Genomic DNA, 22,206 nt, shown 5'->3' on the forward strand with positions numbered 1-22,206 from the left:
CACATCTCTGGGAACGCTTGGACGTCCCCGCGTATGGTGATCAACGAGAACCATGCCTTCAAGTATTCTCTTTCCGCTTCCGTGAGATCTACGTGTTGACAGAGTTCTTTCACCCTGAATGTTCTGGAATAGTTGTCTCCCATGAGGAAGCAAAACCATCCGTGNCTACCCGGGGTGATACTCTGTAATTTTCCTCTGAGGATAGCATAGTGTATGTGCTTAGTGTCGGTGAGGGTGTTGTATATGTATAAAGCCCTTCTGGNTTTGAGTTGCAAGTCGATGTCGAGCACTCCGTAACCTCCATTCTCCTTATTGCAATGGGTAATACACCATTATGGTCAAACCGTTATAATTTAATTCTTAAATTTAATTTCGTTTTTTGATGATTTTTGCAACTTGGTGCGCAACAAAAGGCACCTTGTAGAAGCAGCTCATCTTAGATAATATTTTCATTGGTAGGAGCTTTGGCTGTCTACGATTTTGCTAAGGTTGCCTATATTATAGCAGTCTGGTTTATATATCCCAAAAGTGGATATTTGACTTCAGGAGCCCTCTTTATGATGGTATACGCTCATTTTAATGGGTGAAAAACATTCAAATCATCTCAGATGGGCTATAGGCCTCAAAAATGGATATTTGAAATGGCAAAATCTTTCTTACGTCACATGCGCGCCGACTTACAATGCTAAAATTTGTACAAGTTCGCCCTGCTGGCCAAACGGTTAAGGCATCCGCCTCCTAAGCGGGAGACTCCGGGTTCGAGTCCCGGGTAGGGTTTAGGAAATCATTTTTTGCTCCCGTCATACCCGCAATCATATATACCCTTTTCTTATCTTTCACGATACGACACGATCCAAGCTTCAACCATGGTGTTTGTTGTTCAATGGCCGATCATGCCGCGAGACAAATCGACTGCTATCAAGATTAAGGAAAATGTGCAATACTTCCTCTTCTTTGTCGTCCCTATCGTCGCGTCTGTGGTGGTGATTCCTTACGTGGTGAATCCCACCACCTCGGAGCATTTCCACAAGAACTTCAAGGTGGTGGTCCTCTCCAGATCGTTCTGCAAAATCAATCCTTCGGCATGTTCTGTCTATCTCGAATCCAATCAGGATTGGCTCGCTGTGAGGCGATTCGAGTACTTTGAGCTAATCCACGTTCGACACAAGTTCATAGCGATGTTGGAAAAGGTAGTTGTGGATGGCATCTGTTGGGTGACACCAACCGGATTGTTGGCACGAATGGTTCAGATGGTGCTGGGAGTACGCGTAAAGGAGGACGAGTTCGTGGTTATCTGGCACGAATCTGTAGAGTTCATGTTTGCGGTCACCTTTTCGGTGATATTCAAAACGGTAAGAGGTATGGTGGTGTCGAGAGTGCTGGCGTTCTTCATATTGGGAATGATCATAACGGTAGGAGAGTCGTGGGGACGATTGATACCGCCATTGGGAAATTTATTTGAATCTGGGCTAGTAATTTAGGGCTATACATGCATTTATGGATTGGAGCCGACACAGGAGTGTCCAAAGGTACTACTTACTGTAGATAGGAACAGGAAAATGGAAAATGAGAGATGGTTAGTCACATTGGTGTAATAGACCTGGTGGTTTCGGTGGGGAGTGTAGGATTTCCATGGTTCAGCGTATTAGTATTCATCCCCCATCTAGAATCCAAAGTCAAACGCACTCATATCCGGCTCTTCAAACACACTGGCTGGCGGAGCTTCCTTCTCTTGTTTGACCTTCTTCTGGCGAACAGTCTCTTCCCTCTGGAAGACAGTCTTTCGCTCGTTCCATTCACTCATCGTTCCAGCACCATGATTGAAAGTCCAGTTCTTGAGCAATAAAATGGAAAGGTAATCACAACCCATCCGCGTGTATATCATACACACCTTGAGTAAAAATTGAGACTCCTCGAGGGTACTGATAGTCAACGAGCCCTTCAAGTAGTTGATCTTCTGGTTCCTCAACTCATTGAACAAGATAATCAACACAGGGTCGTCTTTCAAGAAACTTTGGCCCTTTGCGGAAGCCGTGGCTTTGTCAATGTAATTCTTGTTACATAGCTCAGAAAACTGTTCCCGGTTCTCCTTAATAATTTCTAAGGGTGTTCTGATCAACGCCTGGATCGAGCATTCTTTCAAGCCCATTTGCCAGAATATCCAGCTGGTAGTCCATCTATCTCCACTCTCAATAGAATCTGGAATAATGAAGTTCTCGATGACCCCCAACAAACTCACATCGACGCCTTCTCCACCATTCGATATCTTGGAAACAGCTATCGCCAATGCCCTATCGTTGACCTTGTTGGCCAAAGTCAGGCAGCAGTCCTTGACTGAATTCCCCAACAAAAAGAAGCATGCAGCATCCAAGTACCGATGCTTGCCGAGCAACACAAATGCATTCTTCAAGGCTGCGGATCTCCATCTGGGCTCGTTAAAGTCATTATTCAAGAATTTGATCATCTTGGCCTGGTCGGGATGGCTCACGGTCTTCCACAATCCAATCAAAATATGTTTCTTCCTCAACGCCAAGTAGATCAAAGAGGCTCTTCCTGAAGGATCTCTTTCTTCACTAAATTCGTTTCTGGCCACTCCCTCCATGATCTTGACCAACCGCGGGGTTTCAACCCAGTAAACCAACCCGGTTTGTCTTACATTATCCCAGGTCATACGGTGTTTATAATGATCCTCCACCAAGCTCAAGAGCATTTCCTTGTTATCGCTGTGTAACGCCCAGTTGATATCTCTCATGGAGAGTTTAGGTTGCTTGGAGGACATTTGAAACAACTTGAACCCTATGAGAAACCGGATTCCGTTCCTGTCCAACGACAAAGCATGTTTCTTCAACGTCTTGGCAATGGTGACAATGGTCACAAGCGTGCTCTGTTGGTGTCTTGTCAATAATGGAAGAGAAATCTTCATCAACTTATCAATTAACAAATCTGCCAACTCCGAGTTGAATTTGTCGAACAAGTCCCATCCCCGAGACAGGTTGGAAAGAGACTCGTGAACTAAGTCTACCCTGGGGGTATTTGTACCAGTGATTGGCTCTTGGTTGGTCAGAAATTGGCACTTCAATATTTCATCTACCATATCGAGACCTAAGTCCCACGAGATGTGCTCACCCTTTCTGATATTTTGAAACAACTTCACCAAAATATCCTGTACAAGCTTGACCTGATTCATAAAGAGGCACTGGATCAAAAATTGGGGATGATACACTGGCAAAGGGCCATTCAAAATCTTTGCCAAATGTCCGATGTCATAAATCAAATCGTCTGTGGACTTATTAATCCGTTGGTAACCAGCACCATCATCTTCTATCTTTTCATCATAAGATACACCCGTTTTGGTGTACCCTGTCATCAATTGTCTTATGATCGAATCGATCGCAGTGTTTTTTTCCGATGCTAGCCTGACCCACTTATCATCAATGAAAAATTGATTTCCACTTCCAATAACAAGATAGCCACCGCTGAGCCAGATCAGATCACCGATTTCATGAGTGGTGTAGTCCGAGATGTCGATTTTCTTCAAAACAGCATATGTAGGAATGTGGTTGGTGTAATCATAACGTAATTGTGTATACAACAAAACAAACCTGCCAAAACCCACTGAGAAAATGGTATTGGACATATGTCTCTCGTTGCTTGCATTGATGAAAGTCCAGTCCAAGTCCCGGACTGTGCCATACTCTTTGGGGAAAGTCTCTTGATACTCCAAAACCCCAGACTTGATATCCCATATGGTAAGCGTGAGGCCAGACTCATCCACAATCGCCAATTTGTTCATTACGGCTGTGCCTTGTATTTTGCTTGCATTGACCACGTTAGTGTGTATTTCAGAGGTGAGTTTCCATTTGAGTTTCTCTCCCTGTTTGCTAGCATCCAAAGCGTAGATTCTGAGATACCCAGCAGTATTGATCACCGATACGAGGTTCTTTTCCGGCTGAGCGAGGAAGACGTCAATGCTTTCGATTTGGTGGATCTGTTCTTGCTGGGGGAGTGGCTCGATTGGTACTGCAGCAATGTCAATGTTCAGGACCTGGCCATTCGAGTACTCAAGCAGGATTTTCCAGGAAGCTACCAGGTCGCTTTCATAAATAGCAACCACACAGTAGTTGCGTTGGTCGCTGGAAGATGGCAATTCGGTCAAGACGAACGCTTTGGGCTCTTGAATCGAATCAACCTTTAGTCTCTTGATCAAACCAGCAGATTGGTCGGCAAACTGGCTATTGCAGTCCCACAAACTGATAAACCCACCCTTCTGCAAAGTTACCACCACATGTCGTGTTTCAGGTGATCTGTTGACGTTACTGATTATGAGTGCGTCCAAAATAGCATTGTCTTCGTCATTATCGATGCTAACATCGATGCGATATCTTTTGGTGATGGTCATTCTTCTGGTGCTGGAATCATCGAGAAAAATGGGCTCCCAGACATAGTTGTGGGATGCAAAGTTCGAGATCGAGAGGAGGATGGAGTCGTCTGACGATTTGACAAGTTTTCGGATCGACTTAGTGTGGCCCTGGAATTTATCTAACAAGCTTGCAAACGGTGCCAGTTTTTCCCTAGGCACGAAGAACTGAGCAATGCTGAAGGAGTCCAATCTTATTGTATTTTTAATGCGGTCGTGGATGAGAATGGCTAACTTGGACTTGGTGGAGCCTGGATTCAACAAAGTAATGTCCAGGATACTGATGGGCTTTTTTATGTTGACGAGGAACTGCTCGGAATTGTAGAACTCGGAGTCGTGGAGGACTTCAGGGAGCTGGGACAGGCGGAGAGGGGTGGGAAACGCTTTTTCGCCAAACTCGAAGAGGGTATCGCCAATGCGTTCGATTTTGATATTGTTGGGAGGATTGTAGGAGATGTTCGAAATGGTAAAGGCAGCGACCCTACCGTGGGAGGATACGACCAAGAGGAGATCCAGGTCGTCGCAGTGGTCCGAGTATTGTGAGACGTAGTCACGGATAAAATGGTTTTCAACTACCACTACAGATGCAACTTCCTCGCCAAAAACCCCCGACAAGTCGATCTGGGCCCACGAGCGGATATGGGAGTGTCCGCTGTACTCGAACGACGCCCATACCTGGAACACGTTGGTGTTGGACACAGTGTACACGATCTGGTTGTCGTCGTCGTCCGTGTCGATGTATCCACGTATATTCTTGATGTTGGCGATCGAGCCATCGAGGCTCTTGGCGCCTGTTTCCGGCTTGTTGTCGTGGACTCGGAGGTGGCAGTCCACCACAAATGTGCCCTTGGGATGGTCCAAGAATGCAAGCTCAAACGCGGTATTGTCGCCGTAGCTGACACGCGTCCACACCTTGACCAAGCGATCGTAGCTGCCACTGGTGGTCAAGATTTTGTCTGCCTTTCTGGCGATCCAGATCAGAGTCACAGGGTTGGCCTGCTGAACGTTCCATCTTTGTACCAAATAGTTCCTTCCGTACTCTTCGTACAAGGAGTACAATGACACTGATGCGAGCGACCCCACTGCCAATTCGTCCTCCAGAACAGCCCACTGCAACGCAGTGGGCTCCGAGTCGTGATCCACTTCAAGCGAGTGCACCCATTGGGGCCTTGAAACGTAGTGATTCGGGGTAAAAACGACGATTTTGCGGAGCACAGCTACGGCAATGACTCCGTGGGCATTGATAGCAATAGCTCTGGGGTCAGCTGGGAGGTATATTGTCTGCAAATGGCGGGGCTGGTTGGAGGAGGAGCTGCCAACTGAAATGATCAAATTGTTTCCCGAACCGTAGACGACCACATGATGGGACTTCCAGGTGCCCTGAACGAGAGTGGTTGTGGCCTTGCAGGCTTCTCCAGGCACGAACGTGATGGTCATAGTGGCATGGAAAGAGTTGGGGTGGTAGCCGCTGGCATCACGTGGAAATGGCTTGATGAAAGCGGCCTGCACACAGTGCCAGACGGGTTTTGTGTTGGAACATACGTCCTAAGCGACATTATGGCGCGACATCATAATTCTAACGACATTATGAGAAACGCGACATTGATGAAATACGACATAAAATTCCGCTNTAGCAAAGTTGAAAATAAGACGAGCTTACATCATGATGTTAACAGGACAACAACCATTGTCATTCATACGGCAAAAGCTTAAGATGAAACAGGCCAAGACAGAATGAACGAATCCAGCTGAGCAATTACCAAAAAGAACGAAAGTAATCGCTCAACTGAAAACAGAGACGGAAAGAACGGGTGAAAATACTCCCGTACGGATCCGATGAAAGAGATTAAAATTAGTATAAATTAAGCAGTAAATCCCAGAGATTTATGGGTGTGCCAAATAGTATTAGATTGTGTGTTACAATATTATTAAATAAATATTTACATATAATAGTCTTCTTCTCAAAGAGCAAAAGTACACCTGCACACAGAATCTAAATTCTAACATTTTGATGGTCAGAAGATCCACGTGATGGGGCCATATCTACATCACCATGGGAGCCAGGTATGTATCGTTAGGGGCCATTAGGGGCCGGCAGGTTCTATCAGGAGCCATCAGTGGGTATAATAGCGTGGGGATATCGGACGTTCTTTTTTGGAAACATCCGCTGAGAGTCAGAACCGCAAATGGTAGTTACTAGCCATAGTCACTAGCCATCGTTATATCTGTGACTACGCCAGCCACAGAGACTACCAGACTAGCGATCAACCAGGTATTATCAAGTTACGAGCCCTAGTGATATCCACAATCACTGTCCAGTCACACGGAAACATCCATAGATTGTCTGGGAATGGTTACTATCCATAGTGAAAATCATCAAGGTATTCATAGTGGTATTCATAGTGAAATCCAGAGTGACTATCAGTTACCATCCTTACTATCTAGTAACTGTCCATAGTTTCTACTCTGGATCATCCATTTGACTACTTGCATTATCCATAGTTACAAGGAAACTCCCATGATGACTATCCCCCGGCTCTCCACTGACTATCCACCGACCACCCCTGCTTTTCCAACCCTACTAACCCCCAGTTGCAAGGATCAGAAAAAGGCGTTAGCCATTTGCCTCCAGAGATCACCATGCGTGTTGCTCGACCGCAACACCCCCAAGAAGTGCTTGACGGATCCAGTATTGAAGCGCGAGTTGCCTGAACTCTGTGTGGCCAATCTCAAGGCGTTCATGGAGTGCAAAAACGGTATGTTCGACATGAGAAAGAGAATGCGAGGCAACGCTCCCTTGTCCACCGGAAAGTACGATGAGACCTACGACAACTTGTCCACTGGCAACTACAACGCCGAGGAAGAAATGAGGAAATTGGACGTGTTGAACAGAAACTTGTCGAAACAGAGACAGTTGGCGGAGGCCGAGGAGCGTGCCAAAATGGGTGCCGAGCCCGCTGCTTGAGCTGAGTAGAAGCAGAGTATTGAGGAGGAAGTGCAAAACGTTTGGTGGCTTGATTGTTACCAGTGTTCCGTATGAAATACCTGGTATTATTCGTCCTGATTGACAGGAGATGTATATATGTAAATAGAATGAATTACCACGAAATCGAAATTAAGACTGAGCCTATGAGCTACAGGTGGCATACAATTGAGTTCCAGTAGGATTTGCAGGCATCGTAGTTTAGTTTATCCTACGTAACTGATAATCTTGAGTACACTGAAGTCAATGACGTGGGTTTGAATTCAAAAAAAGGTATTCTGTATTTAACGATAATTCAGCAACGGGCCGAATATAATTCAATAACTTGTGGACTCTGACGCCTATAACTGGCAAGACCCGTGACAATAATCTGAATTTAATAACTAGAGTCTGAATTCAATTATTCACAGGCCATCTGAATTCAATAACTAGTATCTGAGTAGTCTGAATTCAAAACCCAGTAATCGATAGATATCTTCAGTTCTCGCTAGACTGGTACTTGTCCACTATCAATTCACATAATTAATGCCTTTTCGTGTGGCACTCGAAGATCAAGTAGAATGCTGAATAGAGTTCTGCGTCTCTACGGACAGTGTCTACACAAATGAAATCCTTACCACAATGAAGACTCTGAACCAGAGTTGGCACGAAATCGAGAAAAGAACACTACACCACTTGAAATAATACCCAAGAGGCGGCAATTGAGCACTAATGCCGTAGTTTGCAGTTCCCAGACAGTTCAAATGTGGGACTAAAAGCATTAGTTACACGGCTTTCACCATAACCGATGGTAACAATACAAAACAAAAAAATGTAGGAACGAGATTAATCAATCCGGCTCTTGATGTAACCATCTCCCGATGGTCAGATCGACCCAGAAAATCCAGAAAATCCACATTAGCCTCCACTGGATTGCAACCATGGGCCAAGACCCTCTGGTACTCATTGCGAGCTGAGTGCCATTTATTGCTGACTGAACACCTGCCGCTAGTCTCGCTAAGCCCTGCCGTACCGAGGCTGTGACCAGATCGAACCCCACACTCCCCTCGTATATAACCGTTTCCGACAGTGCAACCTCAACCTCCGATGTAACCTGGTCCTGCACCCGCAGTGGCACCCTCCTGTATCCAACGCACTGTTACGTTGGGGAACTCTGGGGTAACATGCCCACCCTCCCCCACTAACTCAGGGCCATCCGGACCCTCTCAGCTGACGTCCGAGTCACTGGCGTGCGGGGGTCGTGGTTGCACACCTCTACAGGAATAGCTTAGTGATACACTAATTAGAAACGCTGGCTGGTAGCGCGGACCTACCATGTAACCTCGAGGTTGCATGGTACGAGAAATAGACCCCATGGGGTCCCCATGGGGTCGAGGTAGTATTGGGACGCGTCTTGGGGCCTTGGGCACTGGGGTTATGGGCTGGGCATCATGGTATGACTGGGAGCGTGACTCTTGGTGTTGGGTGCAACTGATGCAACAGTTTACAGTCAGGAAAGGCAATTTGGAAGCTGGAACTCTGGAGAATTGGGGAGTTGTGGGGTAATTGGACTAATTTGAGCTAAGAATGATTAAGATGGAGATGTATGGCATCCCCAGTCTGATTCCACCACCGGTGCAGGAATTAGTGGGAAAAACACTCACTTTGTGGTGATACCCGTTACAGTACTAGCAAGTGCTGTAGCTGGTGTGGTGAGTTTCGAAACACCTCGTTACTAGTGCACAATGTCTAATCCACTACGCTTTGCAGGCATCCTTAGTTACTTCGAGTGCATTTTCTGTGATACAGCCAAAGGTGGTATTGGTGGAAAATAACCATGGTACTAACTTTTGCCATTCCTCACTATGTAAGAGTGAGAATTATGTCTCGTTTTTTTTAAATGTATGGTTTGCGACTTGCCTTTTAGCTGATTTACTTCATGGGATAGACATTTAAGTGTAGATAGCAGTGCAGTTCACTCATCCCTCTAATGACGACCGAAATCCCTGATAAAAAATGTCACTTGCTATTGGAGCAGGTTTGGGTTTAGTATTATGGGCTTGCAAATGTAAATTTATTACTTTCATTGTGGCAGGTTTTAGAATTGAGTGTACTTGTGCCCTGAAATCGGAATTTACTACGTTCAGTGGAGTAACTCTAAGATTCATTTGTGCCTTGGAGTCCTGGAAATAAATCTAAACATTTACTTACTCATTGAAGTAGTTCCGGAATTAAGTTGTGCATTTTACGACGCTTGGAGGAGCCCCTCTAGAAGTATCGTTGGACTCGTTGGACCGAATCGGAAATTTACAACTTTAGTGTATTACTAGGCATCGTCAATCTTACTAGGTCGGGTCTTAAAAAATGGTTGGGTCTTGGAAATCTACACGTATGGTTGCGAAATGAGATTCCTGGAACACTAATATTATGCTGGCTAAAACGTGCCTGTATGACGCAACTAAACCTCAAAATGGTTTACATGGTTGCGTGTGGTAGCGCTGGGGCCCGGTTGTGGAGTCGGCTGGTAGCGCGGATCCAGGGCAACCTGCCTCGGTTACAGCAGCACGCATTGCCGGCTACTGAAGGCACGAACGCACGCACGCAGACTGTGCCCTAGGATGACTCGAAATCACCTTTCTTTCTGACTAATAGAGCTACCCGGCCTGGCAGGAGGGAGGTGCCAGACCCCGGAATTGGTCGCGGCACGACCGGGAATTTTCAGCTCGGTTATATGGCTCCAACCACAGAATTGATCCATAGTCCCCCAAGCCAGATTTGTTGATTCAGATTTGCCTACGACACCCAGACAGTCCAGAAATACCCTTACAGCACCATGGTCCATTCCCTGTTGGAATCCAACCGCGTCCAAGAGCTCGACGAGTTGCTCACCACCCTCAAGCCCAAGCTCATTGAGTACATCCAGAAGAGCGACTTATCCTCGGAGCAGTACCAGGCCAACGGATTGGGAACCTACCACGTCCCCTCTCAGCTCAAGCAGCTGTTCTTTGCCGAAGACATGGACAAGGGAGTCAGAGGAGACGGCGAGATCTTCGAGGTTATTGACAGAGTGTTGCAATACTCAGTCAACACCTGGCACCCAGGCTTCTTGGACAAGCTCTACGCGTCCAACAACCCTATTGGTGTGGTCTCCGACTTGTTGTTGAGTATTCTCAACACCAACTCCCACGTTTACACCGTTTCGCCTGTGTTCTCAGTCATCGAGAACTACATTGGCAGAAAGTACGCTCAGCTCTTCTTCAACGGCAGTGCCACCTGCGGAGGCCTCACCTTCCCAGGAGGTTCGTACTCCAACATCACGTCAATGCACATGGCCAGGTCCCTGAGATACCCTGACACCAAAGACGAGGGCAATGGCAAGTACAAGTTTGCTATCTACACCTCGGAGCACAGCCACTACTCTGTGGAAAAATCGGCCATCTTGTTAGGATTGGGCCTGAAACAAGTCTTCAAGGTGGCCACACATGGCGACGGCTCCATGAACGTGGAGGAGTTGGCAAAGGTGGTCGAGGAAACCAAGGCTCAAGGCTACACTCCTTTGTACATCAATGCTACTGCTGGTACCACCGTGTTTGGGTCCTACGACGACTTCACTGCCATCTCCAAGGTCGCTCGTGCACACAACTGCCACTTGCACATCGACGGAAGTTGGGGAGGAAACGTCATCTTCTCCAAGAAGCACGGAGTCAAGATGGCTGGAAGCGAATACGCTGACTCCATCACTGTCAACCCCCACAAGATGTTGGGAGTGCCCAACACTTGCTCATTCTTGTTGATCCCTAAGGTCAGCGATTTCCAGAGATCCATGTCACTCAATGCGCCATACTTATTCCATGGAAGAGAGGGCTCCGAGGAGCCAGAAGGCGAGCGTGAAAACTACGACTTGGCTGACGGAACCATGGGATGTGGTCGTCGTCCCGACGCCTTCAAGTTCTACATGGCCTGGTTGTACTACGGCCAAAAGGGCTTCGAAGAAAGAGTCGACCACGCATTCGCCATTGGCGAGGACTTTGTCTCCAAGATCTCCAAGGACGACAGATTCGAGTTAGTGGTTCCTGGAATCCCACAGTGTTTGCAAGTCTGCTTCTACCACAAGATCAGTGGAATCCCAAACACTGAGGTCACCAGATACGTTTCCAGAGAGTTGCACAGCAGCGGAAAATTCTTGGTGGACTTTTCGCCTCGACCACAATCCAAGAAGGGAGGCGAAGACAGAGGTGAATTCTTCAGAGTTGTTTTCAACTCGCCCATCTTAACTGACAGAGTGGTGGACGAGTTGATTGCCGGAATTATTGAGGCAGGAGAACAGTTGAAGGCCAGTAAAAAATAGATTAGAAAATAATGGTTAGAATGCGATTAAATAGATATATTATATGATTAGAACGAGGATTTAAATGAGAAATCGATGTAGAATATGCAAGTGACCATATTTTTTAGGAATTGTGAGTGCTGGGAAGAGAGTGAGGCCACTGAAATTTTAACAGTATTGACTATCGACAGTCAGCTGGAGTGCCTGCGCCAGATGGAATGGGAGTTCAGGACCATGAAAGAGAGCTCTAGCGATTATCAGGTTCTGGTAGCCAAAGATTAGAGTTGGAGATATTTTGGGAAAGTGAGCCAATTTAAATTTCTTGAATTATAATCAAAAAAATGTAAATATGTCAAGCGTAAAAGTCAACTAACTACACTGTGAAGTGTAGTTGGGCTACAGATATTCGCTTTATAGCCAACAGAAGGATCAATAATGAATTGATTGATTTCATACAGGAATTGCTAGTCAGATTGAAGGGGACTAAGATGAATGAGTGGCAGCAACCCGCAGATAATATAATTACTTACAAGTCCGATAAGCGATAATGCATTACATAAAGTGGCTACAATCAATTTAGACGGAGATATCGAGAATATGCGGTTAACAACGGGTTTTAAAGTCTAATTCATTTCATAAATTCATGACTTCCTGTTATATGTTTTAGATGCAATTGTAATTCACGCATCCAGAGCAGCTACAATTGGGGTCAAACCCATGCATTTCTAATGAATCCGCATTATTGCCCTGGACGCACTGGTCAAGGAGCCAGGCACCTGCGTTTTCTTATCGGAACTATCGCGCCCCACTATGAACACATAGCCACCGGAAAAACCCTGTCCGGCTGACTTTGCGGCAATTCTTTATACTCATCACTTCCTTGACCATCAAGGATCTGACTTCTGCGCTAGTAGTCCACCATGACATCACGATCAGGATGATCTCACTTCCCTCAGAATATGGTCCCTTTGCACAGTAGAAGAATGCAGAAGTGGATCTTCCAAATTCTGGTGGACTGCAATAATCTCACTATCTAGACAATTGGAGCTCATCTCTTACAATATCCCATGAACTACTCCGGATTCCACTACAGTACATCGCCATAGAACATTGTATCCTTCCTTGTAGTGGTTTTTTGAATAATCCAGGGTCTCTTCCTACAGAACACCAGCATGTACACCTCGGACCTCCTAAAAGATGGGAGTAACCTAGGTGGGCCTCTTGTTTAGTCCATTGTGGACAACTGGAGCACATCACGTCCAGGTTCAGGGTGAACCCTCTTGTAAACTTTAAAATTCAATAACTGGGAAAAAATGGTCAAAACAGGTACTACCAGTTGCTTGACTGTGTACGTATTGAGTTGCACAACCTATCCATCATCGAGGTGATAGACTAAAGATGCGACGCAGCCAGCCATTATTTACTTGATCCTCGAGATCTGATAATAAATTAATTATTGTGTTTCGATCTCGCATGCAAAGGTCTTATCGCTTGCACCACCAACACTACCTCCACGCTTACACCACCACTACTACTCCATGCTTATCACGGTCTCGCCATCACCACGCTTACCAGCTTATCCGTCACAACCTGCTTATCACCAGACGTTGCACTCGCCCAGGATCGATCTGGCGGTCTCAGGCGTGCAACCTATTTGTGCACGCCAGAGATAAGCATGTTGCAGGCAGGTGTCGCGTGCCAGGCACCAGATGAAATACCCTCACGTGCGGGACCACTCTTGCCAGGAGCCCTTAGCGAGGCAGTTTCCAGCGCAGCGTTCGCTGTCGCCATGATGAGCACCACCACTAGCACTGCTGATCCAGACTGACCCTACTGTCTACCACCACTGTCCACTATCACATACCTTTTCCACCACTATTTAGTGTCACCACATCACTATTTACTACTTTCCCACTACTACTACCATTCCCATGTCCCATCCCGTCCCACGCAACGTCGCACAAAATTCAATGCAACCTTCCTATGTTACACTCTCCCCAGTCCGTCAGCCCCGCTAACGCCTGCCGGTTTACGACAAATTGCCTGCACCAATGGGGCAATTTCTCTAGCGGGGCCTCTGGCCGCAACACCAGCCAGAGCCCCACTCGATGCCGTGCAACCTCGTCCACCTGAGAGCTGATAAGTGGATCGGGTTATGTAAGCAATACCTGCCAGGGCCCTCTCCGCGCAGCTACAATTATAAAAGCAGCCATATTCGCCAGATGGTGCTCCTCATCCAACAGCCCCATGTCTGAAGATAAAGTTCCTCCACAGGTGGAAGTCGACACCAACTCCTCCAACGACCTCTCTGGGGCCGACCTTGGCGATGGCCACCTCGAGCTCCGCCAGCACTCCTCTGCCGAAATCGAGTCGCTGGGCAAATGGTACGACAAGAAGTTCCGGGTGTTTGGCGCAGGTTTCCGTTTCTCTGACTCCATGACCCAGGTGGTGATGTTGTCGTTTGTGGTTTTCATGACTCCCGGAATGTACAATGCGTTGTCGGGAATTGGTGCCTCCATCAAGGACGTCAAGACCTCCGACAACTCAGTGGTGGCTCTTTACTCCACCTTTGCTACCATCGGGTTCTTTGGTGGTACCATCTGTAACACCATCGGTGTCAGAGCCTCTCTCATCTTTGGAGGAATCGGTTATGCCCTCTACTCGGCCTCCTTGCTTTGCTACTACCACACTGAGAACAAAGGCTTCGTCATTTTCGCAGGTGCTTTCTTGGGTGTGTGTGCCTCCGTGTTGTGGGCTGCCCAGGGCTCCATCATCATGTCGTATCCCGCAGAAGGCCAGAAGGGTAGAGCCCTTATGGTTTTCTGGGTCATTTTCAACCTTGGTGCCGTGATCGGTTCCATCATTCCTTTGGCCAACAACTTGGAAAATAAGAACTCGTTCGTCAACGACGGTACCTACATTGCATTCATCATCTTGATGTGCCTCGGATCGGTGATTGCCTTCTTCATGTTGCCTATCTCCAAGGTGTGGAAGGCCGACGGAACCAGAGTCATGACCAAGGCCCACCCCAACTGGAAGAAGGAGTTGATGGACATGGGTAGATTGTTGATCAAAGAACCAAAGATCTACTTCTTGTTCCCAATGTTCTTCTCTTCCAACTGGTTCTACACCTACCAGTTCAACGAATTCAACGCCGGAAGATTCAACCTTAGAACCAGATCCTTGAACTCGTTACTTTACTGGTTCTCCCAGATGGTGGGTGCCGTTGCCATCGGTACCGTTCTTGACATGGGAAGATACAGAAGATCCGTCAGAGCCAAGATCGGATGGGTTATTGTGTTTCTCACCGGAATGGCTATCTGGGGTGGAGGTTTGAAGTTCCAATTGGGATTCACTAGGGAAGACGTTACCCCTATCAAGCACGCTGATGGAACCATCACTCCTGCCCGTCTTGCTCCCATCGACTACAAGGAGGGCAAATACATTGGCCCCATGTTCTTGTACATGTTCTACGGAGTCTACGATGCCATTTTCCAGAATTTCATTTTGTGGACCTTGGGTGCCATGTCCAACAACCCCAAGAAGACTGCTCTCTACGGTGGTTTCTACAAGGGTATCCAGTCTGCTGCTGCTGCTATTGCCTGGAGACTTGATGCCATGGGACACCTGTACATGGCTATGTTTGGTTCATCGTGGGGTTTGGTCCAGGGATCGCTTTTAATTGCAGCCCCATTAATTTTATTCAAGATCACCGACCATACCGAACTTGAAGATGATGGTATGGAGAACATCTTCGATGCTGATGAGTTGAGATCCGTCAAGTCCACTGTGGGCTCCAATTTGCCTAACGATGAGAAGGTTTAATAGCTACGATAATGTGTAATAAACGCGAGCGTTGAAGGATGTAGATGACTGATGGCAACTTCGTGATCAAAAATTGATATCCAGTCTCTGGTAATAATCAACTTGTCAGTAGATGCGATGAGCCTGGCCCTAGCTGATCCTGCAGACCCCACACCCCACAAAGTCCCCGGTGTTGCATCTGGGCATGTTGCATTGAAGATAGAATGGATGCGACAGGCAAGAAAAACCAGAAATGCCCAGCATAGGCGACGGTGCTTTGGACGGCTCGTTAAAGGCGGTGGATGTGGGTATGCTTGGCAATTCTGGAGATGGTAGCCATTAATTTGGTTTTGTTCCCATTCTGAATTTTTGCGCTCTGGCCTACTCAAAACATAAATTTAGCCTTATGTGGTCTTTTGCGGCACCTGTGGGTGGCCCATCGCGCCTACCCCTCTTTTTAGGTGAAACTTCAAGCTGGCACCAGGAAGGTTTAACCGACACTCACACCACTGGAAGCGTGCGAGCTGTACGAACGCGTAAGTGTCTCGAACCAACAAGGTGCACAGGTAGGAAAGGCGACCGGAACTGCCAATTTGGCAACTGAATTGACACTGATTGGTTGGAGTTGTACAATTAAAGTTTTTCACGTGATGTGTCAAGGATGACACCTGAAAGTGAAAAATTTACTACAAAATAGGACAAGTTGTCGCTTACTTGAGTACTTCAGGGTAGTTGTTGCTTACTTGAGTACGCCAGGATGTTAGGTTGTAGAAGTTCATCACTGGTTGTTGTGGGCTACGCTGTATAGGCTCGGAATTATTGACACGCAGAGAAGGCAATTTTAGTCAATTTTCAATTAAGCCTAATTTGAGGTATTATCTATGTATGGGCGCCAATCACTCTTTCTAGTACATAAGCATGAAACGGATTTGCAGGGCAAAAAGGTACAGTAATACTGAAAGATGGAAATGTGTACGCCATGACAAATTGCTAGTGCGTAAAGTATGGCTGTTTTAGTTTAATTAAATGCTAAATACTATTTTGGGTTGACCATTCACGCTCTTCTCAAGCCCGTCCTTCGGAAGTCAAATTTCACTTCAATTATCCGTGGTGTCGAGCCGCATTGGAATTCAGGATAAGCTGTTGAGTGGCATCAAATGTTACATCATGGTTATACATGCACATATTACTTATCAGGCTTTACGGTGCAGTTGACTTTCGAATAGTGAATTCGACGCATGCCGAGAACGGCTTGCCGTCCCCTTTCAGGAGTACTGCGAATGGAGAGCTTCGTGAAGTGACTATGGCGTTGACTCTCGACTCCACAATAGAATGGAGCTGATTCAGGGGAAGATGGTCATGCCAGAAACCTGTTATTTTGGCGTTTCTAGACTTAGCCTCTCGAAGTGCAGCCATCTGATCAGTAGCGTCCGATGTCCCAGAGTGACAGGATAAATTTTTTGCTGGCTGTTTTCATAGATTTGAATGATTCAGGCGTTTTATTGTTTTTCGATAATAAGGCAATTGGTGGTCGCCCGGTGCCCAAGCCTCCATAAATACGAAACCCTTCTTTAATCTATAATATAATGAGATATTTGAATCTAGTGGGTGTGTTTAAAACAGAACTGCAATACGGCAGAAACAGAACAATACCACAGAAAATCGGGGGCCTTGCTAGAAGGACCTGGATGAAAGGGGAGCAATGGAGACTTTCGAAAAATTATACTTGTCAGGCAGTTGAAAAATGTAGGTGGTGGTGCAAGCTGCGAAATTCTACACGCTAATACATGGAAACACCCGGTATGTATCGTATCACCAAGTGTATACACTCTATTCTGTCCATCGAGCCGTCACCTAAGATCCTAGCATCTTCTGGCTCAAGGATGGTATCACGTGATCCATCACGTGAAACGGCCAACTTTACCAATATATCCCATTCCACCGATTTCCCGGTATATTATCCCATATTCCCACCTTTCCACCGTCATTCTCACCTCCCTAATCTCCCCGTTGGCACCCCCGTTCCCCAGCACTCTCCAAGTAACGTCCACTACCCCCACCACTAGAAATTTCACCACTGCGCACTATCAATCAATGGCCATCTCATCTTCCACCACAATGATTCCTGACGACTCCCTTTATCTATACAACCTTACTCTTCGGCATGCCACGCCAGGACTCCACACCTGCCTCGGGCAATTCACAGGAGCCACCAAAAAGGCCCAAGAACTAGTCATTGCCCACAATACTACCCTCCAAATCTACAGTCCGGACCTCAACACAGGCAAGCTAGCCACGGTGGGAAAGGCACACGAGTGTGTGTTTGCCACGATAGCGAGAATCGATAAGATCAGGGCCGTGGGACAGTCGCGTGATCTTTTGGTGATCACTGGCGACTCTGGCAAGCTCTCTATCCTCGAGTTCAACCGTCAGACCCTCCAGTTCCAGCCAGTACTACAACAAACATACGGCAAAAGCGGCCAGAACAGGCTCTCTCAAGGCTCCTACCTTGCCATTGACCCCCAAGGCCGTGCAATCTGCCTCTCTGCCTTGGAGAAGAACAAACTCATCTACAAAATTCAGGCGTCGCCACGAGGACTCTTGGAGGTGTCTGCACCACTCGAGGCCTCCTCCAAAAACGTGCTTACGCTTTCTATCACTGCTCTAGACACAGAGTTTGACAATCCCGTGTTTGCGGCCATCGAATGTGACCATTCCGAGTATTCAGCCAAAAAGGCGTATGACCCCCAAAGCTCGCCTTTGCACCTCAATTACTACGAGCTCGACCAGGGACTCAATCACGTCGTCAAGAAGAAAGCCAGTATGTCCCTTCCCGCGTCAGCAACCCATCTTGTGCCCTTGCCTGGCCATATTCGTGGGGTTTTGGTGTGCTGCGATAGCTACTTGATCTACGCCAACCCCACCAAAGCCACCAGGGCATACATACCGTTGCCCACCAGACAGGGAGCTACTTCGACGGTGATAACGCTGCACGTAACTCACCGGTTGAAAAAGAACGATTTTTTTGTGTTGTTGCAGAGCACTTTGGGTGACTTATTCAAGGTAACAGTCGATTACGACGACGACCGAGAGGTGATAGATGATATCAAGGTCAGCTACTTCGACACCATCCCCGCATGCACGTCTTTGAACGTGTTCAAGAGTGGGTTTTTGTTTGCCAACGTCATCAACAACGACAAGCAGTTCTACCAATTCGAGAAATTGGGGGACGACGTCGACGAGTCGTCGATATTTCACCAGGTCCACGCAATGGACGAAATTCCTGACCCCACGAGCCACCAGTTTCAAAGGAAACCGCTCGAAAATTTAGCATTAATCGACTCGTTAGATAACTTGTGCCCCATCATACAGGCCGAAATGATTCAGACCACCCATTCCTCAACCACTCCAATCAACCAGCTCGTGACTTTGTCGTCCAGCTGCTATTTGAAGACCTTGACCCACGGAATTCCCACTAATTTGTTGGTTTCCTCGCCTTTACCCATGACTCCCAATCAGATATACACCACCAAACTAACGCGAGATGCCGCCAACGACGCGTACTTAGTGCTCTCGTCACTGCAGGACTCCAAGACATTAGTGCTTTCCATAGGTGAAGTTGTAGAGGAAGTGGAGGACTCGTTATTTGTCATAGACCAGGCCACACTTGCGGTCCAGCAGGTGGGAAACTCCTCGGTCGTCCAGGTGTATTCTAACGGTATCAAGCACATAAGACAAGGCACTGACGGGTCCAAGACGACCTCAGACTGGTTTCCTCCCGCAGGAATCCAGATTAGCCACACTAGCACCAATAATGAGCAGGTAGTCATTGGCTTGTCCAACGGAGAAATATGCTACTTCGAGGTGGATCCCCACGACGACCAGTTGGTCGAGTATCAGGAGAGGCTCGAGGTCACTAGCCCCATCACCTCATTGGCAATTGCGTCTAGTTCCAACGAGTTCCGCAAGAGCTCGTTCGCAGTGGTGGGATGCTTGGACGAAACCATCCAGGTGGTGTCGCTACAAGTGCACAACTGCCTCGAAATCGTGTCGTTGCAGGCACTCTCATCCAGGAGCGTGTCGTTGGTGATGTTGAGGTCGGGTCCCCACAGCACCTACGTCCATATTGGCATGGAAAACGGAGTGTACGTGCGTACCACCATTGATCCCATCACAGGAACGTTGAGCGACACCAGAATTAAATATTTGGGCACCAAACCCGTCCAACTCTCCACCATCAACAACGCAAGCTCGTTGCTTGCAGTGTCGTCCAGTCCCTGGGTGGGGTACCAGGCATCGGGAGACTTTAAATTGTCTCCATTGCTCAACATTGGGATTAGTACTGGATCTTCGTTTATTTCTGAGGATATTGGAGGCGAAGGAATCGTGGGACTTTCTGGTAACGAGTTGGTGATCTTCAGCATTGGCGACGAGGAGTCTGGGTTCGATCCGTCCCAGGACTTCAATGTCGAGAAGTTGAGGCTCCGGTACTTTCCTCGGAGGATGATAGTTGATCGAGACGAGAAGATTAAAAATGTGAGTATTTATGTGGCCCAGAGCGAGTACGGGCGGAAGGAGAGGTTTGGAGAAGCAGAATCTGAGCAGCAAGAAGAGCAAGAAAATTCAGAACAGCCAGAAGACCTAGAAGTAACTGAAGCAACAGAATCGTCAAAATCATCGAAATCCTTAAAATCAGAAGAAACAGACAACCCAGACGATCCAGAAAACCCGGATGAACAGCAGCATTCCCCCCAAACCGGCTCCTGGGCCTCTTGCATCCAAGTGGTGGACTACACCTCCTCCCACCACATCGTCCAGACGGTCGAGCTCGCATCCACAGACTCCATTCTCTCTATGGAAAAGCTCCACTTCACAGGTTCTCCCAAAGGAAACGAGTTCTTGGTGGTGGGTATCACCACCAACCAACGTTTCTTGCCCAACTCTCACGATAACAGCTACCTTTACGTGTATCGCATTCTCAAGAAGAAGGGTTTGCCAAACAAGCTCCGCTTTCTACACAAGACCGAGGTCGAGGACGCTCCAAACGCCCTCCTAGCATTTAATGGCAAGCTCTTGGTGGGTCTGGGAAGTCACTTGAGGCTCTACGACTTGGGCCAGAAGCAACTTTTGCGAAAATCGTCCACCAAGCTCGAGTACATCACCTCTATCCAGAAGCTCATGAGCCAGGGAAACAACCGGATCGTGCTCACAGACGCCAGGCTCTCCACTACGTTTGCCAAGTATGATGCTAGCGAGAATAGGTTCGTAGTGTTCGTGGACGACGTGATGAAACGTCAGGCTACAGCCATACAGACCTTGGACTACGACACCATCGTGGGTGGTGATAAGTACTGCAACATCTGGGTGTCAAGAGTGCCTCGAGATGTGTCAGCACGCAGTGACAACGACTGGACGCTCGTCAAGGGCCAGGACGGATTTCTTAGTGGAGCACCAGCACGGTTGACAAACCAGTGTGAGTTCCATGTGGGAGACATTGCCACATCGTTTATCAAGGGTTCACTTGTGGTGGGAGGCCACGAGAGCGTGTTCTACACAGGGTTGCAGGGCACCATAGGTGTGTTGATGCCGTTGGCAACTAAGCCAGAAGTAGAGTTGATGGCCAAGTTGGAGGACCAATTGAGAAAGCACTTCGACTACAACTTCAACCCAGACATGGAGCCGGATCACGCGGGATACAACTTGTTGGGCAAGGACCACTTGAAGTTCCGGGGCTATTACAACCCCGTCAAGAACGTGATCGACGGTGATATGGTCGAGAAGTACTACGAGTTGAACGGAGCAGCTCGTGTGAAGATCGCTGCGGCATTGGACAGAACCCCCAAGGAAATTGAAAGGAAGATCTTTGACTTGCGGAACCGGTCTGCGTTTTAGTGGATTCTAGTGGTGAAAAATGCGTTTGGGTAGCTAGCTGTATTAAAATAGCTGCGAATATTTCTGAGCTGATTGTATGATTAAAATAGACCTAATAAAATACCTGAATAGCATCTTTATTGGACTCTTCCAAAGAATCAGAATTAGTACTAAGATTAGAATTATCAAAGTAGAACAGCCAATTTTTACACAATAATAATCAACCATATATGTTATAGTAAGTGCTCATTGATAGAAGAAGAATTAATCTGTTTGATTAGCTAACTAATTGAAACAGCATTTCTGGGCAAATTCATGTTCTCACACGTTGATTTATTTATTTATTGAATTAAATAGAATTGAAAGGAGGTACATCCATGATCGTTTCATTGAGCTATAACTGATTCATCTTTTTAAGATTTTATACTAAAAGGTCCGGATCAACGAGTATGGATTAAAAGGTGCTATCCAAAGTGTATATTATGATAATTGAAAATGGTAGTTGTAGAGGCTGTGAGATAATTACCAATAGTCGTTCAGTCATAGAGACTCAATAGAGTGGCCATGTTATTTGTAATTCCCTAAAACCACCCTCCTAGATCCTCAAGCTCCATACCTTGCAACCGACATACTCGTGTTCGGGGTAATATCTGGACTCCAAGATATTATTGCACTGGCCAATTTGGCTGACCATATGGTGCTACACCATGAGAAGAGATACTTAAATCAATATAAACTGTATTCATTTCAGAAATCGAGTGATGGAGCAACACTAAATGAATGTACTCGACATCTGAAAAGATGGATGTTACAGTCTGGCTGTCA

General features: G+C 46.9%; 7 protein-coding genes and 1 non-coding gene across 8 annotated transcripts; 6 read left to right on the plus strand and 2 right to left on the minus strand.

The window, feature by feature from the left end:
• Positions 1–704: 704 nt before the first annotated feature.
• On the plus strand, positions 705–777 carry CANTADRAFT_t249. The gene has a single exon. It is a non-coding gene; the product is annotated as a tRNA-Arg (tRNA).
• A 152-nt stretch (positions 778–929) lies between these two features.
• CANTADRAFT_30885 (uncharacterized protein) lies at positions 930–1,466 on the plus strand (the record flags this gene model as incomplete). Its single annotated transcript, XM_020208376.1, has 1 exon — positions 930–1,466. A coding segment is annotated over one exon (537 nt), but the record flags the coding sequence as incomplete, so codon positions are not given.
• Positions 1,467–1,663: 197 nt separating this feature from the next.
• On the minus strand, positions 1,664–5,854 carry CANTADRAFT_24028 (uncharacterized protein; the record flags this gene model as incomplete). The annotated part of the gene is made up of 1 exon (XM_020207035.1): positions 1,664–5,854. The coding sequence occupies one exon, from the start codon at positions 5,852–5,854 to the stop codon at positions 1,664–1,666; it is 4,191 nt and encodes a 1,396-aa protein (XP_020061878.1).
• Positions 5,855–6,361: 507 nt separating this feature from the next.
• On the plus strand, positions 6,362–7,382 carry CANTADRAFT_13468 (uncharacterized protein; the record flags this gene model as incomplete). The annotated part of the gene is made up of 2 exons (XM_020206263.1): positions 6,362–6,481; positions 7,010–7,382. The coding sequence occupies exons 1-2, from the start codon at positions 6,471–6,473 to the stop codon at positions 7,380–7,382; spliced, it is 384 nt and encodes a 127-aa protein (XP_020061879.1). The 5' UTR covers positions 6,362–6,470.
• Positions 7,383–10,153: 2,771 nt separating this feature from the next.
• On the plus strand, positions 10,154–11,798 carry CANTADRAFT_27534 (uncharacterized protein). The gene has a single exon (XM_020208133.1). It carries the CDS (start codon positions 10,213–10,215, stop codon positions 11,725–11,727), a length of 1,515 nt encoding a protein of 504 aa, XP_020061880.1. The 5' UTR covers positions 10,154–10,212; the 3' UTR covers positions 11,728–11,798.
• A 2,014-nt stretch (positions 11,799–13,812) lies between these two features.
• NGT1 (Ngt1p) lies at positions 13,813–15,868 on the plus strand. The gene has a single exon (XM_020208134.1). It carries the CDS (start codon positions 13,954–13,956, stop codon positions 15,529–15,531), a length of 1,578 nt encoding a protein of 525 aa, XP_020061881.1. The 5' UTR covers positions 13,813–13,953; the 3' UTR covers positions 15,532–15,868.
• Positions 15,869–16,212: 344 nt separating this feature from the next.
• On the minus strand, positions 16,213–17,311 carry CANTADRAFT_27536 (uncharacterized protein). The gene has a single exon (XM_020208135.1). The coding sequence runs from the start codon at positions 16,924–16,926 to the stop codon at positions 16,711–16,713; it is 216 nt and encodes a 71-aa protein (XP_020061882.1). The 5' UTR covers positions 16,927–17,311; the 3' UTR covers positions 16,213–16,710.
• A 173-nt stretch (positions 17,312–17,484) lies between these two features.
• On the plus strand, positions 17,485–21,599 carry CANTADRAFT_27538 (U2 snRNP complex subunit). Its single transcript, XM_020208136.1, has one exon. It carries the CDS (start codon positions 17,605–17,607, stop codon positions 21,400–21,402), a length of 3,798 nt encoding a protein of 1,265 aa, XP_020061883.1. The 5' UTR covers positions 17,485–17,604; the 3' UTR covers positions 21,403–21,599.
• Positions 21,600–22,206: the final 607 nt, after the last annotated feature.

The sequence above is a fragment of the Suhomyces tanzawaensis genome (genome assembly GCF_001661415.1).
Source record: "Suhomyces tanzawaensis NRRL Y-17324 unplaced genomic scaffold CANTAscaffold_9, whole genome shotgun sequence".
In the NCBI taxonomy this organism is placed as follows: Eukaryota; Fungi; Ascomycota; class Pichiomycetes; order Serinales; family Debaryomycetaceae; genus Suhomyces; species Suhomyces tanzawaensis.